Source organism: Rana temporaria, chromosome 5, assembly GCF_905171775.1.
Source record: "Rana temporaria chromosome 5, aRanTem1.1, whole genome shotgun sequence".
Classification (NCBI taxonomy): Eukaryota; Metazoa; Chordata; class Amphibia; order Anura; family Ranidae; genus Rana; species Rana temporaria.
Genome location: NC_053493.1, coordinates 129,560,359 through 129,588,187, shown reverse-complemented (window position 1 = coordinate 129,588,187; position 27,829 = coordinate 129,560,359). Strand labels below are relative to the sequence as shown.

At 45.8% G+C, this 27,829-nt stretch overlaps 1 protein-coding gene across 1 annotated transcript in view; it reads right to left on the bottom strand.

Annotated features, from left to right (window-relative positions):
- Window positions 1–27,829, bottom strand: part of LOC120941120 (myosin VIIA and Rab interacting protein) — a 344,153-nt gene that overhangs the window by 153,794 nt on the left and 162,530 nt on the right. Inside the window, exons 5-7 of the mRNA XM_040354396.1 lie at window positions 14,071–14,207; window positions 6,305–6,385; window positions 1,991–2,088 (exon numbers count right to left, since the gene is read on the bottom strand). Of these exons, the coding sequence (XP_040210330.1) occupies window positions 1,991–2,088; window positions 6,305–6,385; window positions 14,071–14,207 (316 nt within the window). The remainder of the gene's footprint in view (window positions 1–1,990; window positions 2,089–6,304; window positions 6,386–14,070; window positions 14,208–27,829) is intronic.

The window sequence follows — 27,829 nt, the reverse complement described above, 5'->3', positions numbered from 1 at the left end:
GATCCTCAACAGTTTCCTCGACGAAAAGTGTACACACGACCGGTTTCCTCAGCAAAAAAAAAAACAGCAAGTTTCTTGCTGGTTTTTGCTGAGAAACTCGGTCGTGTGTGCGAGGCTTAAGATTATTTTATGATGTCATTGGAAGGTAACACCTGAAATTTTCCACATTATATGGTAGGAATGATCATGATCACTGCCACTGATTGATTTTCTGGGCCATGTGTCTTTCTACAGTATCTACTCTCTTTTCTCCTTTTGGAGAGGCTTCAATTTAATACAGTAAACAGTAATACAGTAATGAAGTAAACATCTTGTAGTGCTTCATTAACTGACCAAAACTAGCAGACCTGAATTGGATACCCAGAGCTGCCTATGGTATCCTTGGGTGACATGGGCATACCACTCCACTCACACCTCGTTCTCTAGAGCGGTGAGTGTTTGGTGCACGGCACAGTAAACCTCCAGGAATATGATGCTAATATTGACTCTGAAGGACGTTTTGTTTTTCTGCTATGTTGCTTTGGGTCTTTATAGTGTATTTTGGCCTGCATATACATACCCCCACCCTTCATTGTGACGGTATTCCGCCTCCTGTTGTCCTATTTGGAGAAGAGGCCGGACCTATGGTTACTGATAGTTGGGGACTTTAACTGCTGATTGAACCTTTATGTAGATAAACACTTGGCTCCAAGAGCTCCTACCTCCTTGAGGAGAACCCCTTTACTATGGTTACTAATTTAAGTTGGATGGGTTGACATCTGGAGACATTAAAGCCCTCTGGCTAAACAATTTTCATGTTTTTCCAAGACTTATGGTAGCTTGTCCAGGACTGATTTGGCAGTGGGCAACTCGGCAATGCTCCCATCTGTCTCTGAGGTCTTGTATAAATCCCACAGTGTATGGGACCATTCGCATATGGTGATACGCCTTATAATGTCCCCACTCTCTAAATTGACCAGAGTACCCTGTAAATGTAACACCTTTTGGTTGAAACTATTTTCCTCTCTTGAGGAGATGTTGCAGGGCATGCATGAGTTCTTTACCAACCAGAACTCTGCTGATTGACAGGCTTTAGGATGAGAAAGGTTAAGTGATGCTTAATAAAACACAGCGGGTAGGGCTTTCACCGAAGTCCTGTCCTGCAGATATGGCAAGTACCCGTAAGTCTTTTATCTTTTTAGAAAAGCTTAATGAGCAGCTACTTCCTCTCTAGCCACTGCATAGCTTCATGTTGTTCCCGACACTCTGTTCCTTATATAAAGGGCGACTATTCTTATCTTTTCTTTGCTAAAAATAGTTCCCATTACATCTCTTTTATACTGGACTCTGCACATCATTATGACTATTGACCTTAAAGCTGAACCTCAACTACCATAAAAAATACAATTTAATGCAGTATGTATTTATTTGAAATCATTATACGTATATATTTGTTAATGCATCTAGTGTAAATAACTCAATCTGTCTCAGTAGCAGCCTAATTAAATTATCTGTACAGCAGACTGGGGGAAGAAGAGCCAGTACTCTGCGCCAGCCAGTCTCTGCTTAATGCATGTGGGCTGAAAAAGAACATGCTGGCGAGTGAAATGACCAAGCTGTACTGCCTGAGTACAATAGAGAAAAGTAAGGTCGCCAACCTTGCTGTGCTGTCTGGCAAGACTTTATACATTTCAGGACTGGCTGAACAAAGTTACAAACCTTTTGAAAGGTGTATTTTTCTGTATACATAGAGTACAGCCAGTGTTACAAGCAGTCACAAACACTTATAGAAAAACATTATTCATCAGCTATAAAGAATTTTTGACAGTGTTGGAGCCGATTAAAATGCATTTTTTTTTCTAATTGTAATCAAATATATTGTGAAATTGACAATAGATTCAGGAATAATACATAGGACTAAAATAATCCTGACTTAATATATGTTATTTAAAAACTGTAAAAATCATGTTGCTATCTGCCTTACTAGCCATTAAAAAGATAACAACCTTACCAAGCTATCGCTGTATGATTCAGCTTTGGCAATTGCTTCTTCTACCGCTTCTTCTGCCACACGTAAGGCCACTGAAAGTGTGTCCATCATGCTGTGCCCTAGAGACAAAAATGCACATTTATTAGAGGTGGCTATGGTAGTTAATGCAAATATTAAAAATTGGATACCCTATTGGGATAAAAGTATGCAGAAACTTCTCCGAATGACTGACTGCAGGAGTTTCTTGGTAAATAGTAATGCTATGCTAATGGTATCTTATAAAGGCATTTTAGACAATTTTGCATTCCAATCTTGGCATTTGGGGAAGGCTTTTTTTCTGTTTCAACATGACTGTGGCCTGTGCACAAAGCCAGGTCCATAAAGACCATGTTTGACACGTCTGGTCCGGAGGAACTTGGGTGATTAGCACCAGGGGAGGGCTGGCAGGGGAGGCAGGGTGGAAATCTCCCCCCCGGGCTGGTGACACTATGCACAGCCATGCTGTTTTTGCAGAGCAGGAATATGCCTGCTGGAGCTCTGTTAACACAGTTCACGGTCGCTGCTCACCTCCTACTGGCGGACTCTGATGTAAGGGGGGCCTCTGTGCGGACTCTGATGTAAGGGGGGCCTCTGTGCGGACTCTGATGTAAGGGGGGCCTCTGTGCGGACTATGATGTAAGGGGGGCCTCTGTGCGGACTATGATGTAAGGGGGGCCTCTGTGCGGACTATGATGTAAGGGGGGCCTCTGTGCGGACTCTGATGTAAGGGGGGCCACTGTGTGGACTCTGATGTAAGGGGGGCCTCTGTGCGGACTTTGATGTAAGGGGGCCTCTGTGCAGACTCTTGTGATCATGAAAAATCACAAGATCCATCACTTTTCCATGCTCTATGGGCCGCTTGACTGGACTTGCCCCCCAGGCCTAAGGCTGCCAGCCCTCCCCTGATTAGCACAAAGCCCTGACCTCAACTGTACTGAACACCTTTGGGATGAATTGGCACACCCATTGCAGATCTTCTCATTCAAGAGCTGTACCTAAACTATCCAATTCTCTTTTGGTATCCTTAGAAGAGTGGAGGCTGTTATATCCACAAAGGGAGGGGGGGTGATGACTCCATATAAGTGCCCACAATTTTAACCTGTTGCTGTCTTTGCAACACATACTGTATGTGCGAAAGAAAAATGGTGGGCTTTAAAGCGGATGTCCGCCGAAAAAAATAAATATTAAAAGCCAGCAGCTACAAATACTGCAGCTGCTGATTTTTAATATTAGCACACTTACCTGTCCTGGAGTCCAGCGCCGTCGACAGCAGAGGACGAGCGATCGTTCGTCACTCTGCTGCCCCCACCGCCATCCTCAGTGAGGGAACCAGGAAGTGAAGCGCTCCGGCTTCACTGCCCGGTTCCCTACGGCGCATGCGCGAGTCGTGTGCGCCGTGCTCACTGGTCCCCGCTGTGTTCTGGGAGCTGTGTGTTTCCCAGAACACAACGGGGGGGACAAGATCTGATGTCCTGCCTGCAGTCTACCCACAGACTGTGTGGCCGGAAGTGGGTGAAAATACCTGTCTTTAGACAGGTATCTGCACCCCCCTCCCCCTGAAAGGTGTCAAATATGACACCGGAGGGAGGGTTCCGATTAGCGGAAGTTCCACTTTAGGGTGGAGCTCTGCTTTAACACCTTTGCCAGCCAATGTTTCTGTACTGAGTGTGTGCTCACTGAGCACTCCCAGCATAGAGATCAAGCTGTCAAAGACACCTCTTGGTCCCCACTGATGATTGGATGCCGGCAGGTCCAGCTCCCGAATCATGTGAACATTGTAACAGCCAATCATAGTGGTTGCGATCCTTCCTGCCCCTTACCCGTTTCTTGACATATTTGCACTACATTGCATTTAGTAGAGACATGTTTGTTTAACTGAAACTCCATGTCTTAGAACCCCTTAGAATGTGTGACTAATATAATGTATATATCAAATGGAAAGGTTACCTGAGGGCTCCATGGCTGGATTCACCGGGGGTTAGTCCCGGTGGACCTGGTCATGGACAGACTTTTGGGACTAAATGTGGGGTGAGTAACATCATAAACAAACAAAAAAAACAAAGTGATTCTATGTTGTGATAGCACAGAGTTCAATGTGACCTGTTTGTGTTTTATGCATCCTTGGATATGTATTCTAATGTAACACTGAAAATAGCTGTATACCAATCTTTATTTAATAAACTTTTTTGTTGGATAAAAAAAAAAAGAAAGGTTATCTGAAACAGACAGCTCTTGTACCTTTCAGTGTTCTATCACTACCCAGCAGCATGTGCTTAAAGATTTGTTACTGTGTTGGTTGTTTTAATTATATCCTTGGTTGAATGTATTTTCTGCTGTGTTAGCTGCATTGCTTAGTTAAACCCATTAGTAAATATAAACTGCTAAATACCTTTTCCCATCAGCAGTATATAGTAAGCAGTCTTGTGACTTCTATCAGTTCCTGGTTACAGCTTGTAGGAGGAGTTTTCACCCAGGACCCATGACCCTCTGTCTGGACGGTGCTGATTTTCCCTGTGCTGATTACATGCACTCTCCCAAGAAAAAAATAAATTCTCTAGCAATACACACTAAACTGAGCATGTGCAGCCTAACTCCAAAGGCTGTCCGGACCTGTTCTGGAGTCAGTGGAAGAAGAGGAGGTTCTGTGCATACAGGATCAAACAGCCTTTTACACAATGTGGATGATTAACACCTTAGGTTCCACAGTGAGTATAACAAGCATGCTTTACTGCAGATACAGACTGATTTTACTGTTGTGGGTTTAGTATCACTTTAATGTTGCCCAGCAGAAGCAGTGTTGCTTCATAGGTAATGGTTAACTCTGTTAGCCAGACTTTCCCAGGCTTTTCTGGGGAGCACCGCCCTCTACTTGATACAGCATAAAAAGGGGAACTGTAGCGAGCAGAAAGGTGACCACTGCTCTCTGCATGGGAAGAGAAGAAGAGAACTGCTGAGGATGTAGCTTTCACACTGGTGCTTTACAACCCTTGTGGGAGCCCAGTCAACAAGGGCTTAGTAGGCTAAGCAGCTAGCAGCTCTTCCTGATGATGATACACAGGCCTGCTGGAGGCGGCAGAGAGTTTAGAGTCCTACCTATTGAACACAGAAACGGGAAGCAGAGTGAAGGGGTGGAGGTTGAAGCTGTGGAAACAGGGCTGCAGTCCAGAGACAGATTGGAGAGTGCAGGCTAGAGAAGGAAGCCTCAATGTGCTCTGCTACCTTTCATCTGACTTCTAGAACAGTGGTCTCCAAACTGCGGCCCTGGGGCCAGGCGTGGCCCTTTGCTTGCCTTAATGTGGCCCTTGAGGCATTATTCCATCCAATTTAAATGGGGCATAATTGTTGCTGACACTAATGGGGCACTATTCCTCCAACTGACACCATCAATTATTTCCATTAACACCAATGATGGGGCACTAGTCCTCCCACTGTCACCAAAGATGATATTATTTACTCCCATTGGACATTTTTTACTCCCAATAGCCCTAGTCTGGCCCCCCTAAAGTCTGAAGGACCGTAAACTGGCCCTTTGTTTAGAAAGTTTGGAGACCCCTGTTCTAGAAGATGAGCTAGGAGTGCAGAGGCATCTAATAACAGAGCGGCCTGTCCTGCAGCCATTATCACCCAGATAGAGAATTTTGTGGCCTCTGTTGCATCCATTGCAATCCATGCTGCAGATGCAGTTAATAGACTACTTTCTATTATTTCTATTTTCAGGGCTTGTGTTGAATCCAGTTCCACCCTCGTTTTTTTTTTAAAAGTCAGCAGCTACAAACACTGTAGCTGCTGACTTTTAATAAGGACACTTACCTGTCCTAGGCACCCGCGATGTCGGCCCCCCTGAGGCCGATCCCTTGATCGTGGCAGGTCTCGGCGCTGCCATCCTCACTAAGGGAAATAGGCAGTGGAGTCTTGCGGCTTCACTGCCAGTTTCCTACTGCACATGCGCGAGTCTAGCAGTGCTTTGTGAATAGGCGGCTGCTCTCTGGGATACACACAGTTCCTAGAAGACAGCGCGCCCCATTGACCAGAAGACAAAGTGAAGATGAAGACCTGCCATGGACTAGGAAGAGGCAGATTAAGAATATCCGCATAGCAACCCGAATTTCTGGTAAGTTAACATATTTTTTTTTTTTTTAGCCTTTTGGTGTAATTTTTTTTTAGGGTGGACCTCCACTTTCAGTCACCACTGGAAACAGTAGAAAAAAACCCAACATTTCAGCGGCTCAATAAAGAGTTATTGCTACACTATATTACTGTTTTAACTCAGAGCACGGTAACAAAATTGGACCTTACCTTGTGTTTGTCTGTAGAATGTGGAGTCACTTCCACACACGCTTCCTTCATTTTCTAAACTTTCATCAATAAAGCTTCCTTCTGTTGATGGAGAAGAACAGGTGATGTTAAGCTACAGAATTGCACAGTAATTCTATTAATATCAGGAGTTAAAAGTAAAAGGTTTTAGTTGTAAAATGTTCCAAACTGAGGCATGAGGCAATGTCCTAGCAGGTGGTCTATTAAATGTAAAATAAAAGATATTTGATAATGATTTAAGTTTTGCCAAGCAGTCTGCTGGTGTACTACCAATTATGAAGAACTCCTATGTGCTTAGGCAGTACATAGCAGCCCTTCCCTGACTGTTTTGAACTACCGTACTTCTAGGGTTTGTAATGCTAAACCTATTTACTGGTATAATAAAAATTTACCTTAGTGAATAATTCAATACATATGCAAGAGAATCAAGGGAAGGGAACTTTCAGTAACAATGTAACTCTTCTGACTCACCTGCTTAGAACCAGTACACCACACACAAGTGAGGGAATGTCTGCTTCTACAAAATAGTGTGCTTTTGGTGTCTTTTCTGGATTCCTGAGTCCCAACATGAACCTGTAAAACTTTGACATGTGACTTGAAAATGCAGCAAAAAATTAGATGCGTGATGCATTTTTGAAATCACTGGCATGTGTGTGTTTTTGATGCATTTTGTAAATAGGGCACCAAAGATGTGGCATGCAGGACTTTTCAAAATGCATTTGATTTAAAGAGAAATATTTTTATTGCCTTTTTGGTGCATTTTACATCAGTGTTTTTGGAGCAGCAAAAGTGCAACAGTGTGAAATGGGCCTTAATAACAGATGTTTTGCCTTGCAAAAAAGTCTCTTTAACCACTTGCCATACATTTACTGCATGTAGGTGGCAGCTCCAGGCTAATCTAAGTACTGGTACATTGCTCGGCACATGCACCCTGTCACGCCACCTGAGGGGAATATGCCGGGCCACTGTGTCTACTGTGACCGAATCACGGTTCTCGGACCAATCATAGCAATCACATGATTACATACAAGCAAAACTGTCATAAATGGCTTTAATTCAAGACATCTTGCTTCCTGTTGTGATGCTGTGATTGGCCCACAACTATCAAATGGTGCCTGGCACCCTGTACAATGTGATTAGCTGTAGCCAATTACAGCATCACAATAGTAAGCAAGCTGTAATGAATGTTTTTTTTTTTTTTTAACATACTGTCACCAGTTAATATCCCTGATCACTGCCACACTAGTCATATGATGACGTTATACTGCACTGGTGACAGTATTTAAAAAAATTGTGAAAAAAAAAAACGAATTTAATTAAATTTATTCAGTTTTCAAAAAATTGTAACAAAAAATTACAACTTCAAACTCGCCATGCCTCTTACTAAATACCTAGCACTATCTACTTTCCAAAAAGGGGTTATTTTCTGTACTGCTCTGGCATTTTAGGGCCTCAAGAAATAAGATCATTGCCATCAGTACATCAGGATTGAGCCATTATCAAATACAGTATCTCACAAAAGTAAATACACCCCTCAGATTTATGTAAATATTTTATTATTTTATTTTCATGTGACAACACTGAAGAAATTACACTTTGCTACAATGAAAAGTAGTGAGTGCACAGCTTGTATAACAGTGTAAATTTGCTGTCCCCTCAAAATAACTCAACACACAGCCAATAATGTCTAAACCGCTGGCAACAAAAGTGAGTACACCCCACGTGGAGCACGTGCACTAAACTTCTTTGGTCGACCATGGTGAGGCCTGTTCTGAGTGGAACCTGTCCTGTTAAACCGCTGTATGGTCTTGGCCACTGTTCTGCAGCTCTGTTTCAGGGTATTGGCTATCTCCTTATAGCCTAGGCTATCTTTATGTAGCGCGACAATTCTTTTTTTGAAACAACCTTCCCATACTATTTAAATGTTACTTATTCTGTTTTTTTATCAGCCATGACTAAGGACTAACATCTGAAACGCGTAGGCAGTTGTATCATTGTAGCATTTTATTTGTTTACTCAATAAAGGAAAACTTTCCTGAGTGCCAACCATCCCTTTACTTACAGTAGTGACAAAGTAGCTAGTGAGTGGAAGCACAGAGAGCATCAAGGGATACTCAGAGGTGTGCCAGGTGACGATCTTTCAGCAAGCCTAGATCTTCAACACAGTGGTGCTTGGCAGTGCAGGCAGCAAGGTATTAATTGGTTTCTTTGCAGTAATTTTAAGTTCTTCTGATCAGTTACCAGTTAATTTGTCCTAACCCCTATCTCTATCTTTTTTGTTGAACAGCTTGGTCTACATATAAATGTAAAGAAAAAATATAAATGAATGTACTGAGAAATAGATATGAAACATAACTGTAGTGCCCCCTGGGTCTACTGAAGGCAAGTAGGGTGCTCCAGGGGGAGGGGGTGAGCTAGTATTTACCCCAGGGCTGAGTCCATGCAGGCCCGTCGGAACCCAAGAGGCAAAGCAAGCAATTGCCTGGGGCCCCCGAGCTGACAGGGGCCCCAGCAGGGAGGGCCTTTGCCCCACCGCTGCGTCCTCCTGCAGTCTGGTCGGCCGTGTACCATAACCGCACGGTACAGGAGATTCAGGTTCCTGTTCCCGGCCAGACTGACAGGAAGTGCACACACTGAGTGTTCACTTCCTTTCAGTCCGGCCCCGGGAACAGTAAACTGTCTGAATCCCCTGTACCGTGCGGTTATGGTACACGGCCGACCGGACTGCAGGAGGACGCAGCGATGCAGCAAGGGCCCTCCCAGCTGGGGCCCCTGTGCGGACACCAAAATGTGGCGTCGTGTGCGTGCGTGTGAGGCGGAGGAGAGAGGTAAGCCGCCAACAACCCCCCCCCCCCCCACACAGAGTGGTACAGATATATCCAGCTGTTCTATATAAGCCGTAAGTGCCCCATCCCCCCCCCAAATCTATACAGTGTGAGAACGTAACAGACCACCTGGGCCATGTATGCCCCCACACCCGCAGTATGCCAAGAATGTCTCCTCCCTTCTACAGTAGGTGTTTGTGATATTGTGCTTTTAGCACGACAGCGTCGCGCTGATACTCGGCGACAGGGTGCCGAGATCTCGCCGACATCTCACACTCACTGGAATAGTGACAGCACATCCCAGCAAGCGCGTCATAGAAGCGACGGGAGATCCGACTTGGATTCCCGCCAATTCTACACGTGTGCGGCGTTTGTTATGAATCCTGAGGGGGAAGTCCCCGCCGGATTTTAAATAAAAATCCGGCATGGGTCCCCCCCTCAGGAGCATACCGGGCCCTTAGGTCTGTTATGGGTTGTAAGGAGAGCCCCCCTACGCCGAAAAAAACGGCGTAGGGGGTCCCCCTACAATCCATACCAGACCCGTATCCAAAGCACGCTACCCGGCCAGCCAGGAAGGGAGTGGGGACGAGCGAGCGCCCCCCCCCCCTCCTGAGCCGTACCAGGCTGCATGCCCTCAACATGGGGGGGTTGGGTGCTCTGGGGCAGGGGGGCGCACTGCGGCCCCCCCCACCTCAGAGCACCCTGTCCCCATGTTGATGAGGACAGGGCCCCTTCCCGACAACCCTGGCCGTTGGTTGTCGGGGTATGCGGGCGGGAGGCTTATCGGAATCTGGGAGCCCCCTTTAATAAGGGGGCCCCCAGATACCGGCCCCCCCACCCTAAGTGAATGAGTATGGGGTACATCGTACCCCTACCCATTCACCTGCAAGAAAAGTGGTAAAAACACAAATAAACCACACAGTGTATTAAAATATTTTATTTTTCTGCTCCGGAGGCCGCCCCCTGTCTTCTTTATTAGCTCTTTTACCAGGGGGGGCTTCTTCTTTGACGTCTTCGGGTGGGTGGGGGCCGCCGTCTGGTTCTCTTCCACCGCCGGGGGGGGGTGGCTTTTAAAAAAGCCCCCACCCCCCCGGCGGGTTTCCTCCGGCGTCTTCGGCGGGGCTCTTCTTCTTCCGCTATCCCGACGGGTCTTCTCAACTCTCCGGGGTTCTCCTTCTGTCTTCGCCGCTCTCCGTTGTTGACTCGGCGCACCCCGGTTCTTCGTCTCGCTGTCCGGTGTCTTCTTCCGTGCTGTACGTCTTCTCCTTCCGTGCTGTGATGAGTTCTTCTTCCCATGTGATACCTACCACGTGGTAGGTATCACATGGGTAGGTACAGAGCATGATGGGACTGTGAGGCCTATATAGGTCCGATGCAAGGCGCGCATCCGTCATTTCAGCGAGGAGGACCGGCGAGTCAACATCGGGAGAAGGAGAGAAGTGAAGAACATGACGTCACAGCACGGAAGAAGAACTCATCACAGCACGGAAGGAGAAGACGTACAGCACGGAAGAAGGGACCGGACAGCGAGACGAAGAACCGGGGTGCGACGAGTCAACAACGGAGAGCGGCGAAGACAGAAGGAGAACCCCGGAGAGTTGAGAAGACCCGTCGGGATAGCGGAAGAAGAAGAGCCCCGCCGAAGACGCCGGAGGAAACCCGCCGGGGGGGTGGGGGCTTTTTTAAAAGCCACCCCCCCCGGCGGTGGAAGAGAACCAGACGGCGGCCCCCACCCACCCGAAGACGTCAAAGAAGAAGCCCCCCCTGGTAAAAGAGCTAATAAAGAAGACAGGGGGCGGCCTCCGGAGCAGAAAAATAAAATATTTTAATACACTGTGTGGTTTATTTGTGTTTTTACCACTTTTCTTGCAGGTGAATGGGTAGGGGTACGATGTACCCCATACTCATTCACTTAGGGTGGGGGGCCGGTATCTGGGGGCCCCCTTATTAAAGGGGGCTCCCAGATTCCGATAAGCCTCCCGCCCGCATACCCCGACAACCAACGGCCAGGGTTGTCGGGAAGGGGCCCTGTCCTCATCAACATGGGGACAGGGTGCTCTGAGGTGGGGGGGGCCGCAGTGCGCCCCCCTGCCCCAGAGCACCCAACCCCCCCATGTTGAGGGCATGCAGCCTGGTACGGCTCAGGAGGGGGGGGGGGCGCTCGCTCGTCCCCACTCCCTTCCTGGCTGGCCGGGTAGCGTGCTTTGGATACGGGTCTGGTATGGATTGTAGGGGGACCCCCTACGCCGTTTTTTCCGGCGTAGGGGGGCTCTCCTTACAACCCATAACAGACCTAAGGGCCCGGTATGCTCCTGAGGGGGGACCCATGCCGGATTTTTATTTAAAATCCGGCGGGGACTTCCCCTTCAGGATTCATAACAAACGCCGCACACGTGTAGAATTGGCGGGAATCCAAGTCGGATCTCCCGTCGCTTCTATGACGGCTCTGTCTCCATCGCGGCAAGCCAGCTCGGCGCTGGCTCCCGCGATGGGGCTCGTAGGTGCTCAATCTCGCTGAGAAAGAGAGCGAGATTGACACAAAATCGGGTTCACCTACTGTATTTACTGAATGTGGCATTTCTCTCCTCCTTTCTTCATCTCTGATCTCTCCACTCAGCGCAGCCTTTCCTTATAATTTACAAACCCTCCCTGAACCTTCTTTGGACAGCTTCTATCAGAGCCTCTTTAACCCATCAAATACTGCAGAGCACAGCTGGGAATTTTCCACCTTGAATGTGTGTCATTCACAGCCATGTACTTAGGGGTGAATCGCCATACAAAACACTGAGCATTGTTTATATTCATTTACAACAGGGGTATCCAAACTTTTTAGTTGAGCGCCACATTGTATATTTTACAAATATTCACAGGCTAAAGGAGTGGGTCCCCCCTCACATCAGAGGTCCCTCCTTACACCAGGGTCCCCTCAAAATCCCTCTTACACCAGAGTTCCTCCTTACAATAGGTTTCCCATCAGATGCCCCTTAAATCAGGGTCTCCATCAGTGTCCCCCATTACATCCAAGTCCCCATCAGAGTCCCTCCTTGCATCAGGGTCCCCATCAGATTCCCCTCCTACATCAGGGTCCCTTTAGGAGTCTCCCTTACATCAGAGTTCCCCTTTAAATCAGGGTCCCTATCAAAGTCCCCACTTACAACACAGTCCTCATCAGAGTCTCCCTTACCACTGTAAGGCTTTCAACAAGGCTGTAGCAAAAGGTAGAACGGCAAAGTAGGTCTGGCCAGGTAAAGTTTTATCCTCCTGCGAATGACGGGGTAAGCACATAATTGCTTGCTAGGACACCAGCGCCACGGTCCTAGCAACCAATTATGGGGGGTGATGTGCACCTGGGGGAATACTGTATTGGTGTGCGTGCGTGTGAGGCGGAGGATAGAGGTAAGCCGCCAACAACCCCCCCCCCCCGCTTCTCAACGACTTGAAAAGTCACTTTTATTTTATTTTTTTGCTTGGGGCCCCCAAATGTCTTCAAACGGCCCTGAGTCCATGACTATAATGGGGAGTTTGGAACTGAAATCGGGCACCAGTCACTTTTGATATTTTCAAAGCTTTAATGTAGAACTTGAAGTAAGGTAGTAGGGAAGGGATTTGGGGATCTCAGATACCAGTCGCAGATCACTTACAGACACCTTGAAGTAAGGTAGTAGGGAAGGGATTTGGGGATCTCAGATACCAGTCGCAGATCACTTACAGACAGCTTCACAGTACCAGAACCTTTAAGACAGACTCTGCGATACTGAAAACAGGTTTTAGATGTAGAACAAGATTCAGCTTCACAGTGTCAGAATCTTTAAGCTGACCCGACAGCACTGTAAACTGATTTTAGATGTAGTTGCATCCTCCAAACGAGTCACCAGGCCCTCCTGAGAGACCAGCCTTCATCCTGGCTCTCTCCAGCAAGGGTCCCCCCTGGATCTTCTCAGCTTGGCTTGGCTTCTTCCACGCCAGGCAAGACAGCCTAAGGATCACCTAAGGATTAGTAGGCCACAGACAGGCTTCTGCTACTTGCAGAGCTCACTGCAGCAGCAGTGTTACAGATATGGTTCTGTTTACCAATAGTCTGGGTTGGAAGACTAGGCACTGTTTCACAAGGCTGAATATGTCTCATGTAGCTAGAAGCTGTCCAGGCTCTGAGCTCATTCTACCCACCGACTGCTACTTTACAGAAGAGCACTAAAAAACTCCAATCAAGCTTTGTAATGGCTTGAGAACCTATATCTGAAATTATACAGTATCTTGATTTTTTAAAGTGATATTAAATCCTATTTTTTTTTCTGAAGTGGAGGCTTACAATTAAATAAAATAATGATTTTTTTTCAAGTGGCCTCCTTCTTTCTCCTGCTGCCAATCCCCAGGCACCTCCCTCCCATTTGTGGGTTTCTCTTTAGCTTGTTGACTGCTAAGGAGACAACCATGCATGTGTGCCCCCAGCCGGTGCTGGATGCAATCATAGACACACACAGTGCTGGAAATCCATGCCTCTGCTCCCTCCTCCCAGTAATTTGGCTGAGAGTGGCAGAAGTCAATTGCTCTGTTGCCCTTCTGTACCTGCCTGTAGAACCTGGAAGATAAGGATAGCAGCACAGATTGGAGAACCCAGTTGCAGTGAAGCAGGACTGCAGGTAAGTACTTACACACAGGAAGAGCAGGACAAGGTACTGGGAATTTTCTATCCTAGTAAAATGTTTATTTTATTTGTTAAAACTGAATTTTGCCTTGGACATCAGTCTCCCAAATGGTACATAACTTTAGCTGCCCATATCACGGGATCTACTGACCATTCAGACATCATTTACTCAGTTTGATTTTCTTAGCTTTGTAAAAGGGATGCTAGTTAGGGAGAACAGATTTAAGCTGTTATATAGATAGACTGTTTTATACAAAATTTGTGCAAAATGTCCTCACCTAAAATTTCAGCACTTGCTCCGCTTTCGAGTCTATGCTTTCTGTACAAATTCTTCAGAACTTTGGCACTGCCGAAACGTTTGAAGCGACTTTTCACATTGTTGTAATACCATTCCAATGACTGGGTTCTCAAGAGCCTAAAAGAAAAATAGAGACATGAATAAGTATATTACATAGATCTTTTTCATTGATAAGGACATACATTTGTACACTATTCACACAGCTGTATTTACTATTCATCGGATTAGATTCCATCAGATATCCGATTGTGTATACAGGGCTTAAGACCCCTTTTACTGGGGCTGTGCTTTATCGTTGTTTAAGCGACGGTTTTCGGCCGCTAGCAAGGCACTTTTAACCCCCAAGAAAGGGTTAACAAGAGGTTAAAAGGGCCCGTTTTGCCGCGCTTCCAAAACGCTTTTCAGCCGCTTTGGATGCACTGCCCATTTATTCCAATGGGCAGGGACAGTGTAGGAACACTGTATACAGTGCTCCTACACCACCCCAAAGATGCTGCTTGCAGGATTTGTTTCCCACGTCCCGCAAAAGCAGCGTCCCAGTGTGAAAGCACTCAAAATTTCACACTGGGGAGGCATGAGAAGCAGTTTTTAGGTGCTTTACAGGCGCTAAAACGACTGAAAACTGCCTCAGTGTGAAAGGGGTATAAAAGTTTTTTTTCATTCAACCCAGCTGGTTGAATGAAAAAACCTGACAGCTCCAGAGTCGCTGTACTAACGACCCAATGTTAGTTAAGTGATCTCCTCTGCTGAGCTGTTGTGTTCTGACAAAGGGAAGGCCCAACCGCCAGAACACTTTGGTCAGCGCTCTCAGCCAATGGCTCGGGGAGCCAGTCGGCTGCTGGTTTTCCACATGGACAGCTTTTGTCAGACCGGCTGCCATACACACGGGTTGAATGTCGGATGGTTTTTATTGAACTGGATGATGTCATCCGACATTCGGCCCGTGTGTACTAGGCTTTAAAGGCTTAAAGTAACAAGATACAATATCATTATTCTCCAAAAACAATCCATACACATCCAATACTTAATGGTTATGTAATCTAGTTTTCATTAAATTCTTTCCTGCTGTGTTTTTCTGCCTCCTTGTAAGGTCCTTCACAAGCTCCTAAACCTCTCCTTTTCTTTCCTCACTTCTGTCTGTTTGGAACAATCTGTGCATGTTAGTTAATGGTAATGGGTTAATACCGCGCTAATGTGAATGAACTCTAAATTAAACTAAAGTATTGGATTAAAAAACTGCAACTCAAATGTGAGATAAACACAAAATACAACATAATCAAAAAGGAACCGCGCTAATTATACATTAAATAAATTAAATAAATTAATTACAAATCCATGGGGTTGTGGGTACAAATGATGTCTGACCACCCAATATTGGTGAAGTGAAAATCCATCCGTAATTGCAACAATACCAGAGTGATTCACACCATCTTTGTGTACACCACCACCTGGAGAAAAACTTGCTTACCAGATGGCAAGTAATACGGGCTTGTGGATTTAGCCACGCCAAGGCCTTGTATGCTCAGATGTCTGCGTAGATAGGAACTGACCAGGGAAAGAAGACCTCTGACCCAGGGACTTGCACCCACGTATCCAATCACTGGAGTGAACCCATATGCCCTTCGGCAGACAAACCCCAAATAGAAATCTCGTCATAGTGTAAGATTGCTAAGACTTTATTTGATAAAAAATGTATTGCACATACAGCAAAGTTGAGAAAATCTCACATAAAATCAAGAGCCGATCGGCTAACATCGAACACCAGTCCTTTCCGGGATAGAAACAGTGTGGTGACCGCAACACGTCCCGTCTCCATGCATGTTAGTTGCAGTCGAACAATACAAATCCCATAGTCCCTAGTCTACCTGGTGGGTGAGGGAGACGTTCATACATGCAGTCCCTAGTCTACCAGGTGGGTGAGGGAGAGAGGGTGGCTACATTCATACATACAGTCCCTAGTCTACCTAGTGGGTGAGGGAGAGAGGGTGGCTACGTTCATACATACAGTCCCTGGTCTACCTGGTGGGTGAGGGAGAGAGGGTGGCTACGTTCATACATACAGTCCCTGGTCTACCTGGTGGGTGAGGGAGAGAGGGTGGCTACGTTCATACATACAGTCCCTGGTCTACCTGGTGGGTGAGGGAGAGAGGGTGGCTACGTTCATACATACAGTCCCTGGTCTACCTGGTGGGTGAGGGAGAGAGGGTGGATATGTTCATACATACAGTCCCTAGTCTACCTGGTGGGTGAGGAAGAGAGGGTGGAGACGTTCATACATGCAGTCCCTAGTCTACCTGGTGGGTGAGGGAGAGAGAGTGGCTATGTTCATACATACAGTCCCTGGTCTACCTGGTGGGTGAGGGAGAGAGGGTGGCTACGTTCATACATACAGTCCCTGGTCTACCTGGTGGGTGAGGGAGAGAGGGTGGCTACATCCATACATACAGTCCCTGGTCTACCTGGTGGGTGAGGGAGAGAGGGTGGCTACGTTCATACATACAGTCCCTGGTCTACCTGGTGGGTGAGGGAGAGAGGGTGGCTATGTTCATACATACAGTCCCTGGTCTACCTGGTGGGGCAGAAAGAGAGGTTGGCTATGTTCATACATACAGTCCCTGGTCTACCTGGTGGGTGAGGGAGAGAGGGTGGCTTTGTTTATACATACAGTCCCTGGTCTACCTGGTGGGGGAGAAAGAGAGGTTGGCTACGTTCCTACATACAGTGAGGCCATGGATAAGGAACGTAGCCACCCTCTAACAGGAAGTCTGATCACAGCAGCAAGTAAAGAAAGGAATTTGGAGATTTGGAGAAGGCTGAGAGCAATAGAAGGTACTTTTTATTTATTAGGGTCACATTAATACAACTCTGTCTTTATTTAAAATACAAGAAAAAAGCAAAAAGCTGAATTTGCTGCAAAGTAAATATTTTTCTGCTCTGTTGCCCACGTTGCAAATTTCTACTGTGATGAAGAGAGATGATTGCTAAAGGGTATTCATCATTCGTCTGCACCCTGTGGTTTCTTCTGTCATGCTCTTCTACACTACTGTGCCTTGCAGTGAAATGGGGTTGCAGGTAAAACTTTGCAGCGTGGTGGAAAATATCAGCATCTGACACAAGAAGTCTCCCAGAATCTCCCAGAAGTGTGTCAGCTGCTGAACACTACAGCAAGCTTCTCTTCTTAAAAGAGAAATGCAGGAAAGTGAAAAGAAACTAACTTTACATACTTACCTAGAAGGCTGCAGCATCGATCCGATGCTGCAGCTGTTCCCAGTTGATTCAAAAACGAAAACTGAGCGATCAAAGACTGCTGATTGCTCCGTTTTTTTGGTCCAAACTAAGGCGCAGATCGGACACTGCATGTCACAACTCTGCCCCTCCAGTACTCACTGGAGCACTGGGCTGTGGCGGGGGCAGCAGCAGGAGCAGCTGAGCCATCAGGGCGGATCCCGACATTATTGTCAGGATCCCTGCAGAACCTGGACCGGCTCTGTAACATCAGCCAACAGCAAAATTTAGACCACTGTCGGTTGAATGTGGGTTACAGGAGAGCAGATCTAAGTTCATTCCTGTGACTCACAGGAGAAGTATGACCAAAACAGCTTTGGCCACACTTTTAATTTACTGTAAGCTGCTTAAACTGCCATTTGGCCTGGATCCTTCAACACAAGAAGCACATTTCTCTTACTTGAAATTATGGCAACAGTCTTCAGTTTACAGTGAGGATTTCCATTATTTCTGATCCTTTGCACCCGCACTTGTCCCAAAAGTCAGCACCAGACCTGTTGCATGGAATGTGGTATCTCTGCCATTTCCTTCAGCTTTCTGAACTTTGGTTTTACATTAGCTCACTGTGTATTTTTAAAGGGGGCAGTGCTTCCTATTGCAACAATGCAACTGAAAGTAAAGTGTAGTAAAGTATAGAGGTGGCCAGGAGGAAACTCTTTCCCAATAACAACTGAGCTTTGTCATTATGGTAACTATAATTTATTGCTTTATAGCAACTCTGTTTCTCATTTTTTTTAAAAACAAACAAACAAACAAATGAATCCCTGAAAAATAAACAATCAATAATTATCTGTTGAACACAACCAAACTCAGCCATGGTAAACCAGTGTCTGTTTTGCACACAGCAGCCCTGATCCTCCTCTTCTGGGGTCCTCCGCCGGTGCTTGTGGCTACTCCCCCTTACCGAGTGCCCCCCATTGAAAGCCGCTTGCTTTTGGGGCACTCGTGCAAGCTTGATCCAGAGCCACATCTATAGACACACACAGCATCGCTCAGCCTTGCTTCTTGCTCTCTCCTCACAGGCTGTGATTGACAGCAGCAGCAGCCAATGGCTCCCATTGCTGCCTCCATGACAAGTGAGGAGTTATAGAAAGGATCAGGCTCAAGTAGGTTTAAGGATTGGGGGGCTGCACACAGACTTTTTTTTTTACCTTAATGCATAGAATACATTAATGTAAAAAGAACTTCTACTTTCCAATGACTTTAACTACTTTAACTACCGTATTTATTTTTCCCTTAAAATCAGGGGGAAATCCTTGGTGCGTGTAATACGCTGATTCCCGCTGTCTGTGAGGGGAAGAGGAGCGAGCGCCGCCGATATACACATAGCCGAGTGCACTGTGTACTCGGCTAGGCTCCGCTCCGCTCGCAGTCACGCCCAGTACCGTCATTGGACCTGTGTTATGTTCATCATAGGAGCCTGGGCTAGGGGCGGGACTGCGAGAGGAGCCAAGTACAGCCGAGTACACAGGACATCCGGTTCTGTCTATCTCTGCGATGCGGCGGTAACTTTCCCAGTGCAAGGACACTGGGCAAGGCTGCAAGGACACTGGGAAAGGCTGCATGGACACTGGGCAAGGCTGCATGGACACTGGGCAAGGCTGCATGGACACTGGGCAAAGCTGCAATGACACTGGGCATGGCTGCAGATGGACACTGATCATTCTGCAACGATGGACAAGGCTGCCTATGGACACTGATAAGGCTGCATTGATGGGCATTTAAATGTAAGTTTTTATCCTTTAACTTCCCTCCTAAAAGTTTTTTTCCTTAAAATTTTCTCCTAAACTTGGTGTGCGTGTTATACGCAGATAAATACGGTAAGTGCAAACTTAAAAATCTTGCGAGCTGCTAGAGATATTCACTAGAGATAACCTATTTATATATCCATACAGTGTGTTCAGCTGCTGGCACTAATCACACTCCCATAAGTTTGTGCTCAATATTATCAATCAAACAAAAAATGCCACACTATACACGATAAGCAAAACTGTGCAATAACTCATAAATCCAATACAAAGATATTAATCAATGACATAAACATTACATGATATTAATAAAGTGCTGACGTGCTGAATATAATTAATATTTTTTCATTTAAAGTGACAAAAAGTGCTCATATTTCATCAATAAAGTCCTTTATGCTTTCAATATAATTGAATCCTTGTGATGGTGCTACACACTTTTCCAAAAATTTGTGACATCAAATTTGTGCTCCCCCTGTGTGGTTCTCACGGGAATTGTGTCACACAATCCCCCTGTGGAAGACGCATCATCTGCGTCGACACGTGGGGAGGGGACAAGATGGTGTAGGAAGAGGCTCCATCGCCAGCTCAAGCAGCTGCGGAGGAGGCATACGGCATACAATCTCATTGGAGTTTTTAACATTTCTGCCTGCTACAGAGTGGTGCGCTGTAAGCACCCATAAGATGTGAGTACTTTGGATAATAATTTTTTAATAAAAAGCGTTTAAACGATAAAGCACTATCCAGCCTTATCTTTCACACATGTAGCGAGGATAACAACACTGAACAGATCAGGATCCTGCAGAGTTCATATCGTTTAGAACCCAGAGGTGGTTCAACTGCACAAATAGACCAAACTTAAAGCGGAGCTCCACCCTAAAGTGGATACTTCGCTCATCAGAACCCTCCCCCCCTCCGGTGTCACATTTGGCACCTTTAAGGGGGAGGGGGTGCAGATACCTGTCTAAGACAGGTATTTGCACCCACTTCTGGCCATACAGTCTGCGGGCAGAACGTCAGTTCCCATCCCCTGCCCACACGTTGTGTTCTGGTAAACACACAACTCCCAGAACACAGCGGGGACCAGTGAGCACGGCGCAGCACGACTCGCGCATGCGGTCAGTGAAGCCGCAATGCTTCACTTCCTGGTTCCCTCACCGTGAATGGCGGTGGGGGCAGCAGAGTGATAAGCGATCACTCGTCTCCTGCTGCCGATGTCGCTGGACTCCAGGACAGGTAAGTGTCCTAATATTAAAAGTCAGCAGCTGCAGTATTTGTAGCTGCTGGCTTTTAATATTTTTTTTTACGACGGAGCTCCGCTTAAAGTGTGTGGTCACACTTTTTTAGGCTTTCTATCTTTAATTCCACCTAATCCAGCCAGTAAGTCTGTTTTTCAAAAGAACAAGCTCTTCTGCAGATACTGTATATACTCGAGTATAAGCCAAGTTTTTCAGTACATTTTTTTGTGCTGAAATAGCCTCCCTCGGCTTATACTCAAGTCACCTTTTTGCACCTGATCTCCCAGACTTTGGGGCCCGGTACCAGCTGCTGGACCCCAAACTTGGCACACATGTAGCCCCTCTCTTCCTCTACAAGTGTGCAAAGTTTGTTGTCCAGGGGACCTACGGCCGGGGAGCACCAATTTTTCAAAGCCGGTCACCCCTTACATAGACTCCCATGTTAAACGGTAATTTCTCTGGTAAATTTGGGGACCTGGTACCGGCCGATCGTAGGTCCCCTGGACCCAGAACTTGCCACACATGTATCTCCATTTCTCCTCTACAAGGGTGCAAAGTTTGTTGTATGGGGGACCTACGGCTCCAATTTTTCAAACCCGGGCACCCCTTCCATAGACACTCACGTTAAACGTTAGTCTAGTCATGGGCACAGTAAGGCATGGACACAGTGAGGCATGGGCACAGTAAGGCATGGGCACAGGAGGCATGACACAGTGAGGCATGGGCACAGTGAGGCATGGGCACAGTGAGGCATGCACATGGGCACAGTAAGGCACAGTTAGGCATGCACATGGACACCCTAGGCTTATACTCAAGTCAATACGTTTTCCCATTTTTTTTGTAGTCAAATTAGGTGCCTCGGCCAATTATATTCGGGTCGGGCTTATACTCGAGTATATATACGGTAAGTTACAGGGATGAGGCAAACCATTTAACACTGAAAGGGGTGCATACAATGGTCAGCATTATCAACTTGTATTTCTTCATGTGAAGCCTTTATCTTTATCTTATCTTAGTTTGCTGTAACTCCATATAGAGTTTTAACTGTAGTTTGGCTTTAATTTGTTGGTGTATTTAAATCTGCTAGTACATCTAACTCTCCCCTCCCCCAGACTAACAATGCTGCTGTTCAAAGTTTCCCCCCGTGTTCATTCATCCAGAGTGGGGACACTATAATACAGAGGATGTGTTACTGGCCAGATCACCAGGTGAAAACGGAGTGAAATAAAACAAAAAACAAAAACAAATGCAGCTACCAGGATTAGTAAGCTGCAATATATTACATTTTTTGTTTTGGGTTTAATAACACTTTAAAATAATAAAAATTGGTCACGTTTGGATAAGGAACAGTCTTAAAGCCGTGGTTCACCCTTAGAGAGCACTTTTTAGCTTAGATTCCTGCTCGTTTTGTCTAGGGGAATCGGCTATTTGTATTAAAATATGATCCGTACTTACCCGTTTTTGAGATGCATCTTCTCCGCCGCTTCCGGGTATGGGCTGCGGGAATGGGCGTTCCTTCTTGATTGACAGTCTTCGGAGAGGCTTCCGACGGTCGCATCCATCGCGTCACGATTTTCCGAAAGAAGCCGAACGTCGGTGCGCAGGCGCAGTATAGAGCCGCACCGACGTTCGGCTTCTTTCGGCTACGAGTGACGCGATGGATGCGACCGTCGGAAGTACGGATCATATTTTAATACAAATAGCCGATTCCCCTAGACCGAACGAGCAGGAAGCTAAGGGAAAAAAAAAAGGAATTGGTGGAACTCCCGCTTTAAGGTTGAAGTTGAAGCAATACACAGTAATACAGTAATATAAACTATACAACCAAAAGACCTTGAAGGTGTCAGGGATATTTTCTGTAAGAGCCATGGGACTTTTGAAAAGAGCTACAGTATATGAAATTATAAAAGGTAGGGGAGAACCTCTGGGGGAATCAAGGATAGAAAAGTATCTGGGGGGTCCTTGTAGATGGTAGATGACAGACTCAGCATGCAATGCCAAGCCGCAGCTAGCAATGCCAGCGGACCATTACTATGCATTAAAAAAAAGATATTTACTCAAGAGAATAAACTATAATTCTAACACTTTACAAAACTCATACAGTGCCTTGAAAAAATATTTATACCCTTTGAAATTTTCCACATTTTGTCATGTTACAACCAAAAACGTAAATGCATTTTATTGGGGTTTTAAGTGATAGACTAACACAAAGTGGCACATAATTGTGAAGTGGAAGGAAAATGATAAATTCGTTTCAAACTTTTTTGGAAAAAAAAATGTGAAAAGTGTGGTATTCAGCCCCTCTGAGTCAATACCTGGTAGAACCACCTTTCACTGCAATTACAGCTCCAAGTCTTTTTGGGTATGTCTCTACCAGCTTTGCAGCTTTGAAAAATAGCTCAAGTTCTGTCAGATTGGATGGAGAGCGTCTGTGAACAGCAATTTTCAAGTCTTGCCATAGATTCTTAATTGGATTTAGGTCTGGACTTTGGCTGGGCCATTCTAACACATGAATATGCTTTGCTACAAACCATTCAATTTTTAGCTCTGGCTGTATGTTTAGGGTTGGTTCCCTGCTGGAAGTTGAACCTCCACCCCAGTCTCAAGTCTTTTGCAGACTCTAAGGCCTCATACACACCATAGAATCTATCCGCAGATAAATCCCATCAAATGGGTTTCTGCGGATAGATCCTATGGTGTGTACACGCCAACGGATATTTATCCGCAAATAAATCTCCCCTGGAATGGATTTCCAGCAGATAAATATTTGTCGACATGCACAGAATATCTATCTGCTGGAATCCATTCCAACGGATGGATCCGCTCGTCTGTACAGACTTACCGGATCCATCCGTCCAAAGGGATTCCCCGCACGCGCCGTAATGAATAGACGCATGCGTGGAATTCCTTATATGACAGCGTCGCGCCCGTCGCCGCGTCATAATAGCGGCGACGGCGCGACACGTCATCGGCAGAGGATTTCAGCGCGGATTTCAATGCGATGGTGTGTACACGCCATCGCATTGAAATCCTCTGAAATCTTAGAGAGGATTTATCCGCGGATACGGTCCGCTGAACCGTATCTGCGGATAAATTCTATCATGTGTATGGGGCCTAACAGGTTTTCTAATAAGATTGCCCTGTATTTGACTCTGACCAGCTTCCCTGTCCCTGCTGAAGAGAAGTATCCTCACAACATGATGCCACCACCATGTTTCACGGTGGAGATTGTGTTTAGGGTAATGTGCAGTGTTTGTGTTCCTCCACACATAGCGTTTTGCTTTTATGCCAAAAAGTTTAATTTTGATCTTATTTGACCAGAGCACCTTCTTCCACATGTTTGCTCTGTCCCCCGCATTGCCGTCCAGTTCTGGTCACCAGTCCTCAGGAAGGATGTGCTGGAACTGGAGAGAGTCCAGAGAAGGGGAACAAAGCTAACAAGGAAACTGGAGGACCTTAGTTATGAGGAACAGCTACACACATTAAACTTTCTTTCCCTGGAGAAGAGTCACTTAAAGAGGATGTCCGCTGAAACTTTTTTTTAAAAGCCAGCAGCTACAAATACTGCAGCTGCTGACTTTTAATATTAGGACACTTACCTGTCCTGGAGTGCAGCGCCGTCCGCAGCAGAGGACGAGCGATCGCTCATCACTCTGCTGCTACCCCCGCAATCCTCACTGAGGGAACCAGGAAGTGAAGCGCTCCGGCTTCACTACCCGGTTCCCTACGGCGCATGTGCAAGTTGCGCTGCACCGCTGATTGGCTCCCGCTGTGCTCTGGGAGCCGAGTGTTCCCAGAGCACAACGGGGGGAGGACGGGAGATGACGTAATGCCCGAGACTGTGTGGCCGGAAGTGGGTGCAAATACCTGTCTTTAGACAGGTATCTGCCCCCCCTCCCCCTGAAAGGTGTTAAATGTGACACCGGAGGGGGGAGGGTTCCGATCAGCGGGAGTTCCACTTTAGGGTGGAGCTCCGCTTTAAGAGGAGACATGATCCCAGCATACAAATATATAAATAGTGATTCTAGCTTAGGTAGAAAACTAGTCTCAGGTCCCATAAGAAGACAAAAAAGAAAAAGGATACAGGCGCCTCGTATTTAATAGTGGAATAAAAGAATAAAACTCAGTAAAAGAGTAAAACTCACACGGAAGACATTGGTAATAGGTACATATAATGTTCTGGTGGAAGGAGGCTTCACTGGTCCGTGTTGAGGGCTGTTTCTGCCACTCATGGAGTTGTCCTGGCTGGCAAGATGCTGTAAGATGGTGGATGGTTGGGAGTGAGGGCTGGAACACAGGCTGAAACAGTGTCGTCTGTAATGGCATCAACGGCGCACGCGCACTAGGGGAATACACTCAGCACACGCTACTTTCTCAAGCTTGCTGAACCATCACGGACGACACTACTTTCCAGCCTGTGTTCCAGCCCCAACTCTCAAGCATCCACCACCTTACCAGAATCCTGCCAGCCAGGAAAACTCCACGATTGGCGTAAACGGCCCTCAACGCGGACCAGTGAAGCCTCCTTCCACCGGAAAAATTATTTGTGCCTATTACTAATGTCTTCCATATGCATTTTACTCTTTTATTCTACTACTAAATATGTAACAGTCTACACTCAGAGGTGCCTGTATCTTCTTTTTTTTTATGTTTGGAGACCACTTCTACTCCCCCCCCCCCCAAAGATGGCCCTGAGTTTACCGACTGTGTATCCCCCATCCAACATACAGAGCCTGCAGCTCAAAGGACTATATGATTGACCTTGCATTGCCATAAATGCACCTATGCTTTCATTTCTCTTAAGAAGACATATGGCCACTCAAAGAAGTTGGATGAGAAGCGGTTTCACCTTAAAGTGCTTGTAAACACTTACATATACCCTTACATGTGACTGGTCCCAGGTCATACACAGAGATAAAACCAATCCTCCTACATAAGTTGTGCCTGCTTATCTGCAGTTTACTCTTCTCTACATCCATTCAAAGTCCAGAGTTTTTAAAGCTTGTCTAAACTGTCAGGAAATAGGGGGTGGAGAGCTGAAATGACACACTGCATAGCTCAGCAAGGAGAGATCTGACAGCTGATTGGAGAGAAGGAACACATACACTTTCACACAGCACACAGGAACATAGTTGAGTATGTCAATCAACTGGCGGCCCTTCCCCTGTCACCTTTTTTACCTCATGGTGTCAGGAAAACGTGTCAGAGGTGACTAATGCAGATAGCAGAGGAATGGGACAGCAGACAGAAATGACACTTAGTACTCTTACTTGAGACATGTACACACTATATAGGTATATGCTTTGTTGATATTTCATATCTGAGGTTTACAACCACTTTAAACTGCGTAGGGGGTTCTTTACTGTTAGAGTGTTAAGGATGTGGAACAATCGGTGGTGTCCGTGGGAAGTGTTCAAAATCATTTTTTTTAGATGAGCATCCTAGTGAACACAATATACAGCAATATGGAAATAGGTAGAGACATAAATACATACTGTATACACACCCACATAGGTTGAGCTGAATTGACTGGTGTTTTATTCAACCTTGGCAACTACATGTACTTATATGTAAAACAGTGTCTACTCAGGGTAGCATTTCAGAGTTAATATATAGGAGTAAAAAATAAATATTAGTAGCAATGGAGCTTGAGAGAGAGGATGACAGGTAACAAGACAGTAGTAAAAAAGTTGAAAGAAGAGAGAGCGGGGAGCAAAACAAAAAAGGGCAGCACTGGATCCTCAAAAACTTTATCTATCGCATTTACACTGATAAATTAATGTGGATTTGATGAATGAAAAATTATTTGCTATTTTGAATGACTAAAAATATGGAACCCCAGGTACAATATATCTCTGGTACACAATAAATAACCCTCTTCAAAGGGCAAGAAGGACAGAAGGATCAGATGGGAGTCTCTTTCTTTCCTTCCTTCTTTTCTTTCTTCTCCTTCCTCTATTTCCCCAGTGTGTTAACCGCTTCTGGACCAGCAGCCGCAGTTTTACTGCAGCAGGTTGGCTCCCCTGGGTGAAACGACATCTCCTTATGTTGCTTCGCCTTTTGGCCACTAGGGGGCTCGCGTGATTGGCCAGTGATTTGGCCACAGTTAGAACACACCTAGGGAACACATTTAACCCCTTGATCGCACCCTAGTGTTAACCCCTTCCCTGCCAGTGACATTTATACATGTATACATTAATCAGTGCATTTCTATAGCACTAATCGCTGTATAATTGTCACTGGTCCCAAAAATGTGACAAAAATGTCCGACCTGTTGCAGTCACGATATAAATCGCTGATCACTGTCATTACTAGTAAAAAAAAAAAATATAATAAAAATGCCATAAATTTATCCCCTATTTTGTAGACGCTATAACTTTTGCACAAACCAATCTATATACGCTTATTGCGATTTTTTTTTTATAAATATATGTAGAAGAATACATGTCGGCCTAAACTGAGGAAAGAAATTGCTTTTGTTTTTTTAAACATTGGGGATATTTATCATAGCAAAAAGTAAAAGATATTGTGTTTTTTTTTTCAAAATTGTCGCTCTTCTTTTGTTTATAGCACAACAAATAAAAACAGCAGAGGTGATCAAATACCACCAAAAGAAAGCTCTATTTGTGGGAAAAAAAGGATGTCCATTTTGTTTGGGTACAGAGTCGCAACACTGCACAATTGTCAGTTAAAGCGGCGCAGTGATGGCCAGCCAAATTTTCCAGGGCTGAAGTGGTTAGATTTGTCTTTCATGGGTTGATTGAAAGAGACATTTATTTTCTAACTATATAAAATCTATGCGTAACTTATGTACAACAATAACAAATAACAAAGGTCAGACTCAAGATTGTCAACAGTCCCTGATATGGCACATCAACTACTTGTATTCCGTGGTGGCTGGTGGTATATTTCTGAGGGGAAGGGCGTCAAACAGTGCACCCACAGACACCCCCCGTCAGGTCACCCACAACCACAACCCCCCTGTCCCCCGTCTGATCGTCGGACGGTTCCCAGCCCGGCATTTACCCCATCTATGGCACGGGCAATGGTCGGTAGCTTCCCCTTGGTTCTCCTCCTCGGCATTATGGCATCTCCTCCCTCCTCCTCCTAGGCCAATTGCAACGGTTCTCCTTTTGGCCAATAGGGAAACGGGTCTCACGACCCGCTTCAATGATTGGCCAGGAAGAGAATTAGTGTGACAATAGCGAATATTCATTCGCTAATTTCATACAACTGGGTGGCCCTTTTTGAAGCCTATTAGAGCCTCACATGCTTAAAAAAAAAACCCTGCTTGCAATCCATGCGTCCTGCAACCCTGCATGTAGATTAGGGGGCCAAACACATGGATGGCGGAGCAGTGCCCATGCACCCCATATGGATGGGCAGCCACTGCCTGTATTGAGTATCCACTGAAAACGTTTCTACTTTTTCTTTTCATTACTTGCATTTCAATATTTCTACAAAATTTCAA